This window comes from Columba livia, chromosome 1 (genome assembly GCF_036013475.1).
Source record: "Columba livia isolate bColLiv1 breed racing homer chromosome 1, bColLiv1.pat.W.v2, whole genome shotgun sequence".
Taxonomy (NCBI): domain Eukaryota; kingdom Metazoa; phylum Chordata; class Aves; order Columbiformes; family Columbidae; genus Columba; species Columba livia.
Window position 1 is genome coordinate 21679587 of NC_088602.1, and position 19736 is coordinate 21699322.

General features: G+C 37.7%; 1 protein-coding gene across 5 annotated transcripts in view; it reads left to right on the top strand.

Moving 5' to 3' along the window:
- Positions 1 to 693: 693 nt before the first annotated feature.
- The window catches only part of TNFRSF19 (TNF receptor superfamily member 19), a 62743-nt gene continuing 43700 nt past the window's right edge, over positions 694 to 19736 (top strand). Inside the window, exons 1-4 of one of the 5 annotated variants that reach the window (XM_021286230.2) lie at positions 694 to 893; positions 1171 to 1258; positions 14102 to 14177; positions 15867 to 15977. In XM_021286230.2, the coding sequence (XP_021141905.1) occupies positions 14112 to 14177; positions 15867 to 15977 (177 nt within the window). In that variant the 5' untranslated portion in view covers positions 694 to 893; positions 1171 to 1258; positions 14102 to 14111. The other 4 variants (XM_065050212.1, XM_065050218.1, XM_021286232.2 and 1 more) reach the window with 4 other exon arrangements.

A 19736-nucleotide genomic window follows, 5' to 3' on the forward strand; every position in this document is an offset into this window, starting at 1 on the left:
CCAACAATTCTTGAGTCTATGAACTGCAGCAGCACAGAGAATGTCTGTCAACATACTTTTAGCCCCTCCAAAACCCTCTCTCTGCTTGACAATGCAATGGTGATCACTTTGAATCTCCTCCACCTAAAAAATGCCCTTATACTAAAAAGCTTCTGAGAGTTACTTATGGCAGCTTTACAGCTCGTTTTCATAAAGGAAGCATGAGCCACAGATGAACAAGGCTCAAAAAAAATGATTTGCAAAAGGCCACACAGTAAGTAGCAGGGAGGACGTGAATTGGGGACTAAGAACGTGCTCTATTGTGCTTGATTTTGCCAGTGCAGAAAACCAATGCCAGTGCACAAAATACACCATTTTCTCCTCTCAAAACCTCAATGCAGAGGCAAACAGAAGTAGTTTTCTGTCATGTATTACAGCTGCCTAGCAAACTGACCTGCATGCCTGACTTCCAGAACTTTATGGAAAATTGCGACTTCCTGTTGCAGATAAAATTATAAAGCATCTTTTAAAGAAAACCTTATAGCTACACTATCCTCCCTTCTTGGGAGGACATTTTAATGTAATGAAACCTTTGACGTGAGCCCTGGGTTTATTACAATGGACTAACCTGATTAGAAATCATGCAAACTCTTGTTGCTCTGGAGCTGTATTCCCCCACAGGCTGTATTATAGCTCTCTAACCAGTCCCACAGCATTGAATGATGTCATGGGATCTGCAGCTCTGCGAGATGAAAGGGATAAAGCGGAACCCGCTGGCACTGGGGAAAGCTTCCAACACACAATCCACAACACAGCTTGGGAACTCAAAAGCTACAGATCCAGCCACTCAACCCGGAGCGTTTCAGAATCGTGTGCTTTCTCCCAGCACAAGAAAGGAAAGTGGGGAAAAAAAGGCTAGTGACCGGTTTTTAACAAAAGAACTAGAGTACTGAAAGGCAGAATTTAAGAGTGTAACTACCTGCTGGAAAAGGAGCCTTTTTTATTTTTTTTTCCCTCTCCAAAGCACTGCCTTTGATGTATGGCAACTGATCACTGATCAGATTACAGGCATTTGGTCTCAGTGCTCGTCTGCCTTTGATCTGCACGGTTAATTTTATTTTCCCGGATTTGGAGTTTCGTCTGGGCTTGTGCTGACATACTCTTTTCTTTCTTTTTTTTTTTTTTTTTAAGGAGGTAAAAGCATTTAATACAGAAGCTCTGGCAGTGTGAAATTAAGCTGCAGAAAGCCTGGGCGCTGGAAAACTTCATCAGACAACAGGTACTGGATTTTGTATGTTTTCACAGTTTTGTATTGCAAGATTTTAAGAAATTATAAAGTCCACATAAACAGTAATATCATTGTGTGTACCAAGTTAAAAAAAATTATTTATAATTTATGCAGCATTTGATTTGCAACTCTTAGATGGAATTATATTGAGAAAAGACAATTGAAAACTGAAGCAAAATATATTTTTTCAATATTTTGGTGGTATATAAGACTTTAATGTGCACTGCTCAGCCCTACTGTCTATAGTTTTGTAAAGTTATATTCTAATGTATTACATGAATTAGAAGAGTATTTATTTTCTAAGAAAAGACCATCCAGATTTCCTACACACTGTATACTTATTTGCTCTCAGTGCGTTTATTAAACTGTGACTTCTTCAGACACTTTTAATCCTAATAGTTCTATACTTGAGATAAAAAAAGCCTCCTCTCCCACAAGTTGTTTTAACTTTATAAATATAACAACATCCTTATATACAAAAGAGAAATCGTTTTATTTCAGTATTGGAGAGATCATAGTTCAACTAAGCCATATGAAAAGAAATCTTGATAACAAAAGTAACATTTTAATCTGATGATAGAAATTTCGTTTAAGGCTTTTAAATAAAGATATTAAAGAAATCTTAAGCTTATCTAGACCAAACACCTAGTTCTTCTGAACTTCATGGATGTTTTGCTCCTATTTCAGTGAAGAAATCTCCATTCATAATATTTTGTATTCTGTTCCTGATATTCATATTTCTGAACATGTACTGTGTTTAAGAAAATTTAAGACATCTACTCCAGAAATTCATTGTAAAGGAACAACCATTAAAGTATTTAGGATTATTCACTATGCATTTGCAGTTTCAAAGGGCCAAATTTTTGTGTGGGTTTGGGCCAAGTCCTTGAGTGTTCTGTGTCTGTAGCTGGAGCTAGTCTGTTAAAATAAGACTCAACCTTCTTCTGTAGGTTTTAAATATAATTTAGATTTTCAGAAGAACTTAGAACCCATAATTGGGGCCAGACTTGCAAAGAGGTTCAACATTCCAGATGCTGAGCTCTTTGAAAATCTAGTCTTAATAGTGATATTGAGTTCTTCTGAAATATTGCCTTTAAATGTATATTCTTACATCTAAATTTAAGTGCATATAAACTTAAGCACATCTGTTTATTAACAAATTGCAACTAAAAGTCAGCATAACTGATAGCTGTTCAGCACTGTTCAAAAACTGTTCTTCAAGAGGTCTATCAGTCCATAGGACCCTCAAGACATTCATATTTCAGTATGCACCACAGCAACATGCAAACCCAGATTTAAACAGTCTGCTTGCATCTGAATAAGATTAAGTTATCAGCACTCCCAGATAAATGTAGTCAGCTTTCATTAGTCAGTCTGCAAACTTTGTTTTGTTTATATTTGTATATATAAATTTTAAATGTACTGAATATCAAGAGATAATATGCCAGACACAGATTAACTAGGCCTGACTTGGTATCATTTAGTTTTCTATACCACCAATTAATTCATATTCTGACTTAACAAGTCAATTACATTATAAGGAAAGTAATTAGCACTGCATGAATAATCTGCGTATAGCTGTCAAGGAAGAATATTGTTTAAAGCATAGCCAAAGCAAAATTTAATACTTTGCCTAAAGTGGCAATGATGTACTGAAACATGGGGGTTTTTAACCCTGAAAATATGGGTTTCTTAATTTCATACTTCACTACCTTTCCAATCATCTCTTGCTTGTTGCTAGTTGTGTAATATGTACATTTATTTTCTGAGGAAATTTTTTTCTAAACGATACTTCTGTTTTCTGTAAAGTAGAAAAAGAAGCAAATTTTTAAAATAGCATAAGGGCTCGTTTTCCTCCAAAGTCAAAATAGCTATGTGAGTCTAATACAATTAAACTATCACTATAAGGATCTGACCCATCATTTAAATGGGTAAAGTTGCACACGGAAGTAATACTGGTTAATTAGATAGATTACACTTACGAGTAGGACTTACATATATCAATATTGCAATATTCGGGCCCTAGAAATGTATTTCAGAAACAAAGATTTTTTTCTTTTTGTAAAAATTCCTTAGGATTTTAGGTAATCTTCCCATATATTTAAGCACAGATTTACACTAAAAATATATATTTGTATGTGAGACTGAAATGAAAGGACAGTTGGACATATTTAACTATGGGGGCGGAGAAGGTTTTTCAGTATTTTTGTTATTTTAAATAGCAGTTCTCTGACAGTTTAGTTTCATTGATCTGACTTTTGAAGATTAAATAATAATAATTATTGGCACTTGTGGCTTTGCTTTTACAAAGTACTGTATAAACATTAATTAATCCCCAGGCTTGAGTCTTCAGAAAGAAAAAGTTCACAATGCTTTTTCAAGCAAATCTGACTAGGAAACTCACAAGTATATAATCTTCATTTATTTATTAAAATAGCTTGAGCAATTTCTGATTATAAATAGAGCCATTTCCAAACAGTGTGTCTTAGATAACATCACAAACATATTTTAAGGTTTGTAATAGCTAAGACTATCAAAAGATACTGCAGTTATACTGACACCAGTTTCCAACAGCTGTCATAACAAGAGTAGATCTATCTCACAGTTGACTGGGGGAACTGTGTTAGCATTTGAGATATGGAGATAACAACTTCCTATTGCTGTACAATTTCTGCTTCCACATCAGATATGTCACGCAACTTAGTCTTATCAAAGGGATCAGCTGAAACTACTTTCCAAATATTTATTTTCTGCTTTCTCTACTGTAGTGAGAATCTCTATACTTGCATCTATACTGGTTGCTCTAACAGTTCACTTCTTCCGTTTCCTTAGAAGGAACATCATGATTTAAAACAAAAGAAACCCTGCAATTTTCAACATCTTTCAATGACGAATGGATTAACTCATCCATTTTACATTTACAGGAAATCTTTCACATGGAACAACAGGGACTTAAACTTTTAAGTTTCAGTATTACAGACTACATATTGGTCTTAATTCCTTGGCATAGTAATCCCCCATCTGATGAGAAAGTCTAAATGTTTCTGTATATGGTAATCTTCAGTGTTTAGTCAACACTTCAGGAATCCTGGGATGTTTTAGAACACTTGTCTAACCATACTACTTTAAAATGACTATCTGGAACAGACATGATGACTCCGCTTAGAAAAACTCAGGCAATACATCTCACTGGTGTCTACACAAAACAGATAACATTCAAAACAGTTGTCCGTAAATAGCGAGAAGATGCAGCCTGCCCAGTGCTGTGCAGCAGCTGCCATTCACAACAGATGCGCTGCAATTGTGTCACACTGTGCCATTCCTGACTGAAATTCCAGCTTCTTGCAAAGCTCCTTCTGGCAAAGGTCCTGAAGCAAAACTCTTCTTTGAAGGCCCTTTATGAGATAATTACATGAAAACCACCATGAATTCCAAGCTAGTTTGTTTTTTCTTTTTTTTTTTAAATTGAAAACAACTCATTTTGCAGCAACAATTTCTCTCTTCTCAGTCATCTTGCTGTATTTCAGTAAGCACTGCTTGTTTTTACAGAAGTCCACGTGGCTGGTGAACTCCAAAATGTTATCTCTGTGAGAAGCTCCCAAAAAAATTCTGTTTATTTTAAATGCTTTACTGCCAAGTATATCCATTACTTTATTCTCTTCAGGACATAACTCATTTCCCAGTATATCCATACAACCGTAGTCAAATCATTAACCTTTTCATTATAAGTAAAGATAATGAGTGAAATCCCTGCAGTAGCAGTTCTTTCACCAGTGTCTCCAAGATGGGTTTCACTAGTCCTGGAGCATCACTAACTTGAGAAGAGCTCTTAATTCACGTCACAGTAAGTAGCAGTAAAGTACACCATTTCCAGTGACTGCAAACAATTTATTCTCTGTGAAGGGCTGGATTTCTGAACTCGCATTTCGTATTGACACTATGCTCATAGCTGGGTAACTTGTTACCTGCAGAATGGAAAAATATTTCAGAATCTGCGATGGCAGGAAAAAAAGTACTTTGGAGAGAACTTTGCAGTGTGTTGTCAGAGCTCCATTGTGCTTTTTGGGTTGAACAAGCAGAAAGGACTTTGGCAAATTACAAGGACTCCTACACTCACCTTCTGAATGGCTGCAGAGGGTTTTGCCCGGTACATTGACCTCATTAATGTTTATAAATATGTAAAGGGTGAGTGTCACAAGGATGAAGCCAGGCTCTTCTCGGTGACAACCAATGGTAGGACAAGGGGCAATGGGTACAGACTGGAACACAGGAGGTTCCACTTAAATATGAGAAGAAACTTCTTCTCAGTGAGGGTGACAGACACTGGAACAGGCTGCCCAGGGGGGTTGTGGAGTCTCCTACTTTGGAGACAAAAACCCGCCTGGACACATTCCTGTGTAACCTCATCTGGGTGTTCCTACTCCGGCAGGGGGATTGAACTAGATGATATTTCGAGGTCCCTTCCAATCCCTGACATTCTGTGATTCTGTGTGATTTAACAACAGCTCGGCGCTAGCCAGCCAAAGGCACTTCTAAGCCAGGGCTCACACTGGGGGAGATGTAACCAAAGATGTAACTCCACAGCCCAGGCTGCCTCTGGAGACAGGGCGGCCCGCGCTGCACCACCTCAGTGCGCTCCGCAAGCCCCCGCCATCCCTGACAGAATAAAGAGGGACCCGAGCGCCTCATTGGCAGTCCACTCTGGTTTAACACCACCGTGCAAGGCATACCCCACCCCTCAGCACCAGGCACACATCTCCTGGCGGGGAGGAGACGGCAGCGGGAGGTGGGCAGTCCCTACAGAAGAGGAGGCGGCAGCGGGGCCCCTCCCGCGCCTCGTGGCGGCGGCCGGTAACGGCCGGTAACGGCCTCTCCCCGCCGCGGGGCCCATGCGACGCCCGACCGCCACCGCCTCCTCGCCACGGGGCACGTGGGCCGGGGGCCGCTGATTGGCTGCCTGCGGTCACCTGAGCCCGGTCCCCTGCGGCGCAGGAGGGCGGGGAGCGGCGCGGCGTTGCCGGGGTGACGGGGCGAGCCGGCGCGGGGCGGGAGCTGCTCGGTGCGGGCGGCCGGTAGGACGCGGCGCGGCAGGTGGGTGCGTGTGTGGGAGAGCTGGGTGAACACAGTCCCCTCAGCCCCGGAGAGCGCTTGGCCGATCTCCTCTGTCAGAGCGGCGCCGCCTCGCCCTCTTCTGCGGGCAACAGGGAGGCTCTGAAGTGAAGGTGCGCGGAGTGGCGCGGCCACGGGGGGGAAGCAGCGGCGCCTCCGCTACCCGGGGCTTCGCGGAGCTTCCCCTCGCCATCCCCCGGGGCACCGGCCTGGCTGGGCGCTGACCCGAAAGTGCTGGGCGGCCGCAGCCCCGCCGTGCGCCTGGCACCGGCCCGCTCTGCCTCCCTGTTGCGCGTAGGGCCCGCCGGGTGCGGGAGGAGCTGATGGGAATGAGCCTCCGAGAAAAGCGCAGGCTGCGGGGCGAGGGGAGACAGGCCGGAGGGGAGGGCTCCGCTGGATCCCTTCCTCCCCGAGATGGCTCCAGCTCCGACGCTCTCCAGCCGGCCCCTCTGCCCCTAGGCGTCCCGCGGTGGGTGTGAAGGGCACGGCGCAGCGAAAGGGAGTTGCGGCTGATGTTGCTGGTTCCGCAGAGCTCGACAGCCTTACGAACTCCGCGCTCCGGAGTGCGGCGAACAAAAAGCCCTGAAAGCTGGGCTTTCGTGTTCACAAGCTCTTTTCGTGTCAACTGCATGAATAAGTTTGCTTCAAACAGCTTTGGAGCTGGAGTTGAAGAAACAGGAGCTAGTAACTTTTTCTCTTGGCTGGTAAGAGGTTAAAAAGCCCTAGTTATGGTTCTGTTGAAAAGCCGTTGGTTGTTTGAGTGCCTTTCCTGATGTCTGTCTCTGTTAATCTTAACTTGGACAGAAAGCTTTACCTGATGTTCATGAAAAATCTTGATAATACCTATTTACCACCTTTATACGTACAACTACTTTAAATGAATGCTTTTATCAAATTAAGAAAGGGGTCTAGTAGCACTTAATATGAGTAAAAGTGTCACATTGATTCAATAATCAAATAACATTGATTCAAACTCAAGGTTTATTAATCTGATAGGTTTGTTAACTACTGCATAATGTGTTTAAAACATCCCCATCATGTGTAAAACTGGTTAGGGATGCTACCTGGAAGCTTTTTACCATATAAGCAAAGAGGTTGTTCTTTTTTAGAAGTAGACTTCATAGTTAGTTCAGTAAGCTGTTTAAATTGTCAGTTAAAGAGGCAATAAATGACTTTTTTCAGTTTCCACAAATTGCCTTGCAATCCTAATAACAGAGAATGCTGAGAAAAGTAACTCTTGTCTGTGCTTTTTAAGACATTGCATGCTATCCAAAACCACCAAAGGGTGGCTGGATAAGTGTAACGCATTGGCATTGCACCATTGCAATAGTTAATGCGTTAACCAGCCCAGTGCTTTGTAATTTAAGATTTTTAAAAATTACGTTGCAAAAGAACTATTAGTATACTTCAATATAAGTGAAATCTGAATGTAATAATGGCATTCTCATTTTATTGTATTATTCACATATCTAAGTGCAAACATGTACAAATGCAGCTCTGCACTGAGGTTTCATCTAGCACAGTAGTGTCTGCTAGAACTTGAGATGCATGAGATGTACTAAGCAGAAGGAGCAACATGTTTTTATCACAGCTTTGATGTTGAAGCACAGAATTGTTCATTATGCAAGTAGTCTCATCAGTTTCAAGGGGATTAGGAGTTTTGTGAATCACAGTTTCTAATTCTCTAGAAAGCTTTGTTTAAGTGTAGGAAAAATGTCACCACATTGCACCTTTGTTATTATATTTCACTCTAATGATGGTCTGGATAATTTGAAGAACATAGATGATAAAGATATTTTACATAGTTATACCAGCATGGATTTGGAACATTGTTTGTAAGTAGCAAAACGGGATGAATTATGTAGTGCATTCTCAAGTTTTGCAGATTATACTATTTTTGAGACGCTGGGATATAATGCATTCTGTAAATGCTGTATATGATAGTGAAGACACTGTAGAGATGCTGCTTTGGGGTGTTAAATTATCACCATTATTCTTGTAAAATCAGGTACTTCAGCTAATATAACTCAAAGCATATGGTACTCACAAAGGGCACAAATATTTCCTGACTTTGTATAAATCTCCTTTCTCTCCTCCCTCAGCCCCTAAAATAGATGTAATTGTTTTCTATCACTGATGATATCCCAACTTTAATCTTTTGTCTTTACAAAACTCAAAATAAATTAATAGCTGCCTAATTTGCACAATTTCATTTAGGGCAGCTTCTGAAAAGTACAGATTTATTTAACACGATATGTAATGTGATGAATGATTCCTAGCTGACAGTATTTCTTTTCCCCACATGGGACTTCTCAGAGCAATTGGAGCAATTGTGTTCTTACAAGACCTCATTTACTTCAAAAATGGGAAGAGTACAAGGGTTGTGATCAGGGTGTAAAGGGAAGGTGTTCTAGAATATGAGACAGAATAACAAAGTGTAGCTCTCTTGCAGAAGTTCTTGTCCCTAACTTGTTCCCTTTGTTTTTATCATTGCAGCAGCACAAATACTTTCCCTTCTCTTGTTTCTTGCTTATGGGGCACTGACTCTGCCAAAGCCATCTGCCACTCCTTGTCACTTTATTGCACGCAGTTGACAGCTGCAGGTGGGAAACAGGGCAATTAGAAGGGAGCTGAGATCCTGTATGTTGGATACCAGAGACCTCTGTTGGCAAGATAAGATGGTTATACTTTCATCCCTCTTTCTTATCCAGAACTGCTCAGAGTACTCTTTGCTGGTGTTATAGGGAGCATGAAAAGAGGTCAACAGGTATGAATGTCAAATAAAATATGGGAAACTTATAAGATCTAGGGAAGTTAAGTGAACTTGAAGTTGGGACCCTTCACCTCTTCTAAAGTTTCCCTTAGAAGATGGATGATGTTGACTTTGAAGTTTTGATGCTAACATGTATGAGAAACCTGCAGGTAGGCCATAACTTAATGATGCTGAATGGAGTCTTGAGGTGATGTGTCTTTCAAGGTTAAGCTTTATTTTTTGGAGAAAAGGAAGAAATATTTTTCTGACAGATTGACTTTGAAATAGAATGATCACTGGTGCTCAGCCAAGCAAGTAAACATAGGAGTAAATTTTGGAGGTCAGTGGATTGGAGGATCCTGGAAGGCTGGAAGTTCTTATTTCTATGGTACATTTATTGTCAGGTTGGTGCAAAAGTAACCGCAGGTTTGAACTGTGAATTTTAAATCATTGTAACTAGGTTCAAACACTTCTTTATTAGTCAAAATTGGAACCATTACAATTGTCATCTTCCAATGACTGACCACTATGCTACTGCTCTTCAAGGCTCTCATCGCCTTGAAGAAACTTCTTGAACCACTGCTGCAGTGTACATTTGTTAGTAGTTCCTGGGCCAAATGCGTTGTTGATGTTGCGAGTGGTCTCCACTGCTTTATGACCCATTTCAAACTTGAATGAGAAAATCGCTCTGATTTGGTTTTTTTGTCTGATGTCATATGCATAGTCTAAAATAAATATAAAATAAACAGCAAGTAATAAGTCATTAGCAAAAAAGCATAAAGTGAGAAAAGTGCATTAAAATTATGTATAACATCACATTTATTTCAGAATGTATTCCAATATCAAATGGCAAATTTCAACAGTGCAAAACCCACAATTTCTTTTGCACCAACCTAATACATGTTCCTAATTTATTGTTTGGTATTGCCCTCTGTATGCATATGTATGGTAGACCCCACACAACCTTAAAACTATGCAACCACATTTCTTAATGGCAGTTCTGTGTCTTGAGTTCAGGACATCGCTAATGATGATGGCTTTCCCCGAGTATTTTGAGCACATGTATTACTGTTAACCTAAAAAGATGCATTTGGAATGATGTACTGAGCTTAAAAAATGTGTCCATAGTTGTTTTTCATTTAATAAAATTAAGGGTAACTGAACTCAGCATTGCAAATATCAGTATCTGGACAAGAACCAATAATATCTAAATGTATTGAACTTCTATTTGGTCACACATAGTTTAGAGGCAAAAACTTCTTCTCGTTAGTTCTTGAATGCATGTGAGGTGAATGGCTTGTGTCCAGCAGACATCAGTGTAATGCCTCTTGATTTCAAGAGAGAACAAATTTGCCCAATGGCAACCTATTATTAAGTGCTGCAGTGTCTGCTTTTTAAGCAGGGCTTTTAACCAAACTGGAGACAGAAACAGGAAACAAGCAGCTGGCACAGTTATGTCTCCTTTGGGACCTGCTTTCAATATAATGAGTTACTGATGTGCCTTAACCCATTTGCATTATTTTTATCAAAATGTTGTCATAAAAAGAAACATTTTATTTTTTGCTCTCTTAACAATGTTTCTTTTTTATTGTACTTCATTTAGTTTCTTTCTTGGATGTTAGAGCCAGTATCTAGTCTTTTTTTCTTTGTTTTTTTGGTAGGAACTGGGACAATAAGCACAATGACTGCATGATACAATACCAGAGGCGTTCATACAGGTCTCCTGAAACGATTTGAATATGTTTTGGTGCTACTAAATCTACTGAAGTGCACTGAAGCTTAAGGCCCATAGACCTGCAAGCTTATTTTGGAAGATTGGATGATGATAAAATACAGATTATCTAGGGGATATCTCATATAATAGACTTAGAGATTGCATCATATACATAATGATCAGTCAACAAATGTGAAGCTCAGTAAAATGTGTAGATGAGTTGGAGAAGTCCATGATAGTTTGATGCCACTTTTAAAACACTTGAGTTTGGAAATTTACTCTGGATTTTGGAACTCCCGAAGTTTGAAGGTGTTGGATTTGGCAGGAGTGTTATAAAGGCAGATTTGCTTTTAATATAAAATATTTCACAGGTGCCATAAGATTTTCACACCTAAGTCAACAAAATGTGTTTTAGTACAGCATGCTTCTCTGCATGCTTTCTATTTTCTAAAAGTCTTGGAGGTACTTGCTGTAAGAAGATTGTCTTATGTACAGATATGACAACTCCAAAACCGAAATACAAACTGTCAGCATGACCAGTAACATTTTGAAAACTGCTTGTTATTCTGTACTACTTTCTATTACCAACTACTGAATCTACTGGCCAGATGATTTGGCTATTCTTTATTTTCTTTATTTTTCTATACCTCAGGTGATATGCTCAGAAAAAAATACAGACTGTTTAGATTATGCCACAACTTCGTATTTTAGATCAGTACAGCTCACAATATTGTTTGTATTGATAATTCCACATAAAACTTGACATAAAATAGACAATTATTACAATATTCAGTTTCTTTTTAATATGTCACACATCTATTTTCAGAAGCAAAAGTAAATCCTAAAGTTTAAAATGAAACATACTTTTAACCTTATAAAGAATCCTATTTCTTGTGGTATTGTATAGAAGTTCATAATTACATTAGAACTGTGCTATGTTTTATTTATTTAACGATAATATTATTAAGGAAGTCATACAACCTAGAATAATGACTTGACATTCAGTTCTAAGCAACTCAGTTACTCTTACAGCTTTATTTCACTTGCATGCTTGTGTGAAGTTTTGCCTCCTATAGCAACTAAGAAACCATAGAAAGTATTTAATTTTTTCCACTGAATGACATTATATGAAAGTAAGAAGTCAATGTTTTTTTTTTTCTCCCAAATTATTTTTGTTTCAGCATGATTCTTCTGAGTTCCCTTAAGAGTATTTTTATTGTGTCTGTCCACTCTTTGGTCTTTGCTATTATAAATATTAGAAATGGTATTGTTCTTATATACCTAATTATTTGTTTACAGCATTAGCACTTTCAGTTTCTCATGCCAACTTTCTGCACTTAGTAACTTTTAAAACTTGTTGACTCTCTCATTCCATTTTTGCATTTGTTCTACAATACTTTTTTAAAGTAAATTGTTGTATTAGGGTCATCCAAAATTCTTTCTGAGATTTCCCATTTCATGTTTCTCTGCTTATTTTATTTTTTTTAACTCAGACTTGAAAAAGCAACCTATGTCAAATACTCTATCTGTATGTATTTGCGTTTCTTGATGGTATGTCTTCTTTTTTAGACATGTTGGCATGCATATAATCTGACAATTGTCATTGTCCCATAGACCATTACCATTACTAAGTGAGAAATAACCATAAAAATGTAATCTTGACTTTCCTATAGAGTGCTGCCTGACACATCTCTTTGTATGTTTTGTTCTACCTAGAAGACTTTAGCTCTTTTTACACTTCAAAATACAACTTATCTTAAAAGATACTAATGGTGACACTGAAATATCCTTTCTTCTTGTAATTTGAAATCATTAATAAGGGTATTCATGCAGTAAAATCTGAAATTGTGTGTTAGTTTTAGTTTATGCTCATTCTGGTTGTGTATTTTTTGAAGTGTATTGTGCTTGTTATAGTTCCATACTGTAAAGCATTTTGCAACTGTTCTTAATAGTTTTCTATACGACTTTCCTTATGTTTTGGATTCTATTGTTTCATTTGTCCATCTCTTCTACTCTTAAATGATAAAATTACTTATTTTGTCTTTTAAATCAGTGTAGTTAAACATCAGTCTTTAAGCTCTGAAATAGACCAATAATGTTTTAAGCGTTGTTTTTCACATCCAGCTGAAAGCAATGGCGTTATATTACTGTCATATAAGGTATGCAAATTAGGATCAAATTCAAATAGCATCTTGTTTAAGCTGGATTCTTTTCTTTTTATTGTTGCTATATAGTTTGGATTTCTGGACTAAAATTTACACTTGCATTTCCAGGTAACTGACAAAACTAAAATGTAAAAAACCAGAAGCAAACACAAAGAGTCAAATAAGCAAAAGGAAAGTCAGCAGAGAAAAAAATATTCTGTTGGCTCAGCACAATATTCTTAATGACCTTGGGAGTGCAGATTTAATAATAATAAAAAAAAACTAATCCCAAATTAGATCTTCCTTTCCATGACAGTTTTGAGTAGTTCCCCTTCTTAGTAGTTGATGTTTTGGTTTTTTTTTTCCCTATCATTTGTTTGTTACTGCTTTTTAAAAAATAACTAAGCAAGGCCATATGGACTCTTCTTTTGTGTTTGTCTGAGATTATGATAAAAATTGTCTGCCCTAGGATGTGATTTGGTTTTGCAGTTTAAAATGTTGTCTATAATAGCCTTTGCCTACCAGACAATAAACAATCATGTTAACACATCTTTAGAAGTCAATATCTCTTAGGTAAGTGGTAGATACAGATCCTGTATATGCCTTCAGTTTGTTGCAAAATGAAATAGGTTGTTTTAGCCACTAGGTAAACTCATTCTGCTCCACATTGCAACATAGAGGGAACAGTCTTGTGATCAGCTAAAACTTGGCTGATACGTGGCATATTTGAAGAAACTGATTTTTGTCTGTTGATCAGGTACTTAGTTGGGCATCTAACACACAAGAAAGATGTGTTAGGGATGTTTGATTTTAGACTTACAAATGTTTGTGTTCCCTAGTCTAGATAGCAGTCTCTTGCTTTGAGAATTAAGCCTATAGAAACTTCATGTATATTGCCTTATCTTCTAAAAAAGGACATGATTTTCAAAGCATATGTTTGTTGTTTAGGTTCCAGGAACCCACCTGAAATATTTTAATGGCATTAACAGGTATATGTTTTGACATGCTGAATGACATGGATGTCACTTTTGAGATTTAAACAACGTTGTGAAATATAATGATTTTTTTCCCTTTTTTTTTCTCCTTTTTTTTTTTTTTTTTTTTTTTTTTCCTAGGGAGACAGAAATGGATGCTAAAGTATTACAAGGAGAAGATAAACTGAAGATGTTCATAATTTTACTAGCATATTTGGTAAGATTGTTTTTTGGTTTTTGTTATTTTTTCTCCCAGGATAAATGTTGAAAGAAAAGAATTTTGGATACAGGAATGGTGTCTTTAGTTTTAAACATTACTGCTGACACTAAAAGTCTTAAACAAGTATATGCAGACAATTGCATATGCATTTTATAAATTTTAAAGTTAATTTGGTCAACTGATTTGTATAATTTCTTACTACTCCCCACATCCAATTAAAAATTTTTACCTTGTGAGCCTCTTCATAGAAGAAAGCTTGGACTAGGACAGGAAATATAGGTGAATATAGTGCTATGAAGGTGGTACTGCCTCACTTCAGAGGGATGACAGGAGTTGCCACCAATTTGCAGTGACCATCTCTTAGTACAGTGTGCTATATACATAGTTTAGAAGTTTGGAGTATTCAGTTTATTGACAGAACATGGCATAGCACACAATTACATTGCCTCCTAAGCATACTTTAACTCTGGTTTGCAGACACAAGCTCTAGAACAGGGGTGTTAAACTTATTTTCACCGGGGGCCACATCAGCCTTGGTCCTTCTGAAAAAGTTAATACACAAGTAAGAATTTACTGTCAGTTGTGGAAACCACTTTCTGTGGTGGAAGCCTATATGCAGAACCAGAGGGAATGGCAGAAGGATGTGCCAAGGAAGGTTTAGGTTGGACATTAGGAAAAGGTTCTTCCCCGAGAGGGTGGTGAAGCACTGGAACAGGCTCCCCAGGGAGGTGTCACAGCCCCAAGCCTGACAGTGTTCAAGAAGAGACTGGACAACACCCTCAGACACATGGTGTGAACTGTGGGGTTGTCATGTGCAGGGACAGGAGTTGGACTCGATCCTTGTGGGTCCCTTCCAATTCAGGACATTCTATGATTCTGTGCAGTCATTTAGTTTTAAATTCTATTGAGGGAGCTCACAGGGCTTGCAAATGCTCCTGGGTAGGATTCCAGTGATTATACTGAGACTCTGCATAGCTGATATTACTGTTTATGGTATTTCTTATAACCTCAGTGTCTGGTTTGGTCAGATAATGTACTTAAATGCCTTTGAAGGCACAATTAGATTCTCTGTCATTTGTCCCATTAAATATAAAGCGATAGTGAAATTTAGAATATCCAGTATTCATACAGGTTTGGGATATTTTTTAAGTTTCCAAAAGGTTAGAGCAACCTTTTAAAATCTCTAAATATTTCTGTTTAAAGGACTAGATTTTATCTTATTCATTCAATTGTAATAGCATCATTAAAAATAAATTTAAATCTCTAAGAGATGAAACAAGGCAATATAATGTGATGTGGCATAACTTACTGTCATGAAAATTGTAGCTTTAGTTAACAGTCATGTCCATCTTTCATAATGACGAGTAAGGTGAGGAGCCTAAAGTCAAGTTCAAACATCAAGTGTCTTGAAATTCCACAAGTGCCAAATATCAAGCAGGTCTTCTAAAAACTGTAAAATTATGGCAAGACCTTCAGTATTAAGAACCTTTAAAATTCAGGCCACTTATCCATATTTGGAGATAGATTTTTAATTTTCATTGCCACATTTAAATCTTTAGATAATGCAGGAAGTTATTTTTAAGATAGAAACAAATTTATTTCTCAGATTTAAAGTTTATATAAATTACATGTTAATCACAGATAATTATATTTAGTGAGTTGACTTTTTTTTTTTTTTTTTTAAAGTTAAATAGGGTTATTTGTGAGACTGGAGATTGCAGAGAGCAAGAATTTAGGGACCACACTGGAAACTGTATCCTCTGCAAACAGTGTGGACCTGGAATGGAGCTCTCAAAGGTAAGTAAAGCATGCTTTGCGTTGTTTCCAGTAAGTGCATTTATGTATGTGGTTAGAATAATAAAAATATCTATTTATGTGGAAATATTTTTAAATTATTTTGGTGTTTGAACCTTTTACAGTTTTTCAAGTACCTTGCTTTATGTTTCTCTTTGTATAAAATACTCAGTTCAGAAAACGGTGATGCCCTTAATAAAGTAGGCAGTAACATTAGAGATCCGGTTATAGGATCTCAAATTAAAATTATTTTTTTAAATGTGAGTTAGTGCTAGCAAGGGATAAAAAACTCCAGGGAATTAAGACTGGAGAACCTCACTGTGTAGAGTAGAGTATGAAAAATGAATTTCAAACTAGACTTTGGTACAGACCACTGAAATAGGTGGGGGTTGATTTTTACAATGCTGACTTCCAGAATCAGTTCTGGAGTTTAGGTGAAATTCCCACTATAGACAGTGTTTAAATATTTTCTGTACAACAAGTTGTCTTAACAGAATTGTTTATAATAAAAATAAGGGCAGAAGCAGGTAAATACAGAATAGGATTCAAGTGAGATTTGAGATATTTTCTTAGAACAGCTGGAAGACGGGTGATTGTTCTGTTTTCAGTAGCTCACTTCGTGTTGGGAATCTAGATTCAAGTGAGGCTAAATTTCTTTATTTTACGGTTTATTAAACATGTTATAAGCCTTAGCCATATCTTTATGCAGTGTAAAGTAACTGGGAAGATTGAGGCCAGAAAAATACAAGGTAATATGTAAAAAGCACATAAGAAGTCCTTGTTAATATCATGGCAAGGGAAAGATTTTTATTGTGAGTCTCATGTGAATGTTTTTTCTTTTACAACAACTGTGCCTCTTCCTTCCCCACAAAAGTTTTGGAATTAGCAGCTTTTTTAGGAGTACAAAAATAAATCAATGGAGATGAGCAGTGACTGAGGTTATGGACTGGGATTCAGTAGAACTAGAAAGTTAACTTCACAAATTTCCAGCAAAATTCCAAGTCTGAATGCAAGCCATGAGGGCAGTCTTAGTTGCTTGCAGCATAGAGAAAGTAGGTGCTATGTATAAGCAAGGACAGAGAACAACAAAGGAAGATACAGCTGAAACAAGAGGGAGGGGTATGGTAGGATCCACTAACTCGATCCCGGGAGGTGAGAGGGATCACAGCATGAGTTCTGTGTCATGGGGAGACTGGATGTTTTGGGGTAGCAGGTACGTAATGGTAGGGGTGTGAAGATGGTCAGACAAAAACAAGAGGGTGCAAGCTGGTATCATGAAAGGCGAGCAGACTTTTTGAGTCTCGTGCATAAGCATCTCAGCATCCAGCTACTATAACTGCATCTTTCCCATTGTTAGAGAATAAAACTGCGGCCCAGATATAACTGTGCAGTTTGATCAATACCTGATAGGTGGGGCCATAAAGCAAGAGAGAAGTAGCTGCCCTGCCCAGTGCCTTGGCACATGGTAGGGCAAACTGCTTTCTACTCTTACTGCAAAAGGGATGATGAAAGTAGAATTTAGAGTGGTATTTAGGAGTGAAGTTTAATTTTCAGGGTTGCTTTTGCAGGCAAGTATGTTACATAGATCTACAGAAGAATTGGAAATTTTATTTTTGAAAATTTTTTTACATGAGACATTACTAAGTGTGGTGTGTATGTGTATTTAAACAACAGGCAAGAAGCTTTCAGCTTTGTGGCTTTGTATTACTATATTTAGCTCTGAAAAAAACACAAGTGTTCTGGTTTGTGCGTGGTTTGAAGAGATTTACTGAAATTGAGTGACACATTTTCCATATCTCTCCATGCCTTGTAGCTAGTGTTCAGTGCATTAACAGAAATATTTAGTTTCACACTTCAGTGAGGATTCCTTTCTATGTTAGGCAGTATTAGTTAAGGTTTAGTCATACAAACAATGCTCTAAAAGTAACGATTTGAACATGATTAGCAGTATGGTTGTGGTTTTGTTTAGAGATTTTTTTTTCAGATTTGCCTTGAATTTGAGGACTGAAAGGTTCAGGGGGCTGTTTTAATTTATAAAGGCACTTGTAAATATGGCATTTTATAACAGTTGTCCTACTAAAGCAGTATTATACACACTGATGTAGCATCCTTACCTAGTAAGCAAACAAAAACCAAAAGCATAAAAATTAATGCCCTCAGTAATTACACTTTTCTTTGAATTTAATAAAAAATGCTAAACTGAAATAGGAAAGTTATAGTTATGTTTTTACTTCAACTAGTTTTGATTACAGTCTGATAATACTGATTCTTAGGACTAGTTTTTCTGAAAATATAATTGCTCAGGTAATTTCAATGTGTAAGCAATTACTTCTCCCAGACATGAATAGGGTTTCAAATATTATTTTTTGCTACTATATTAGAACTGAAATAACTAAACAGATTTTGCGCAAACCTAAGAGTAAGTGGAAGCATAATTTCCTTTATAAATAGAAGTAAAGTTTTCTGTGAATCGTGGTGAAGGATGCAGTGCTGTGGCTGTTACTGAAATGCAATTGAAAGGAGTTTTGCTGAACTACAGCTTGAACCAACAAAGTGTGTTAAGTCAAAGGTCAGAACACAAAGGGAAAAGGGATTTAATGATATACTTGAAGTAATTTGCAGCACAGGGGGAGTTTTGTTTGCTTGGGTTTTTTACATGCGAGAAAGCACTGATGTAATTATCCTGTAATTTAACAACAGTTTCTTAAAAACAAATGATGTGTCTGTTTTCCTATCAAATATTTCATACTCGTGGATAAAACTAGGTATACTGCTGTATGTGTGAGCATAACTCTAAAGTATATAGCAAAATATAATTATATCAGGGTTGGTTTTTTTTTTCCTCTTTCCCCGCCCCCAAAGTGTTTTAAGCAATTGACTGACAGGTTTCAGACTTTGCAGTATGGATACATGTGCAGGGCAAAATACCCCCTGTACAGAGTGGGTGTGTGTATATACTTATTTTTACAACTATTAACTTGAATTACTTGTAAGACCTTTGTTGCTATACTTTGTGAGCATTTCATAGTACCTTTCTAAGGGAAATCCTGTTGCCTTTACTTAATTTATACATGAGACACTAGCACAGAAATCAACTTACCAACAGCAACACAGGAAGTTTTTGGTGGAACAGAGTAGACAGAGGCCACGGAGTGGAACAAGAGGTTGGAAGCTCTTTCTTCACAAGGCACCACATGGACAAGTTAAGGGGCAGCAAGGACAAGCTCTACCAGGAGAAAGGTTTTACCTCTATATAAGAAAGAGTTTTTTGTTTTTAATTGTACACAGGGAGAAGAATTGTTCACTGGATAAACCTCTCTCGGAACATGGTAGAGTCTCCATCACTGGAGGATTTTAGGATGCAATGGCAGTGTGCTAGATCATCTCATCTTGGCTTTCTGTCCCATGAACGGTCAGACCAACATGGTCTGTTTTATGATTCTGTGATGAGTATTTAATTTTAGTTACAAACTGATAAACTGGTGCTCAATCTATTGGATCTACCTTCCTGTCTGCATAGATAAGCAACTTCAGACACCCTTAATAGCATGAAGAAAAAAACAAACCAACCAAAAACACACCAAAAAAACCCCACACCACCAAAACCAAACAAAACCCCAGCTTTATTTCATGTAACTAGTTCCAATCTAGACTACTCTTAACAGTTTTTGCTGTTGCAGTTTCATGGGGCTTTCTTTTTCAATAATGCTTTGCAAGTAATCCTTTCTTCCTGAAAATGAGAAAAAAAAGTTACACTCTCAA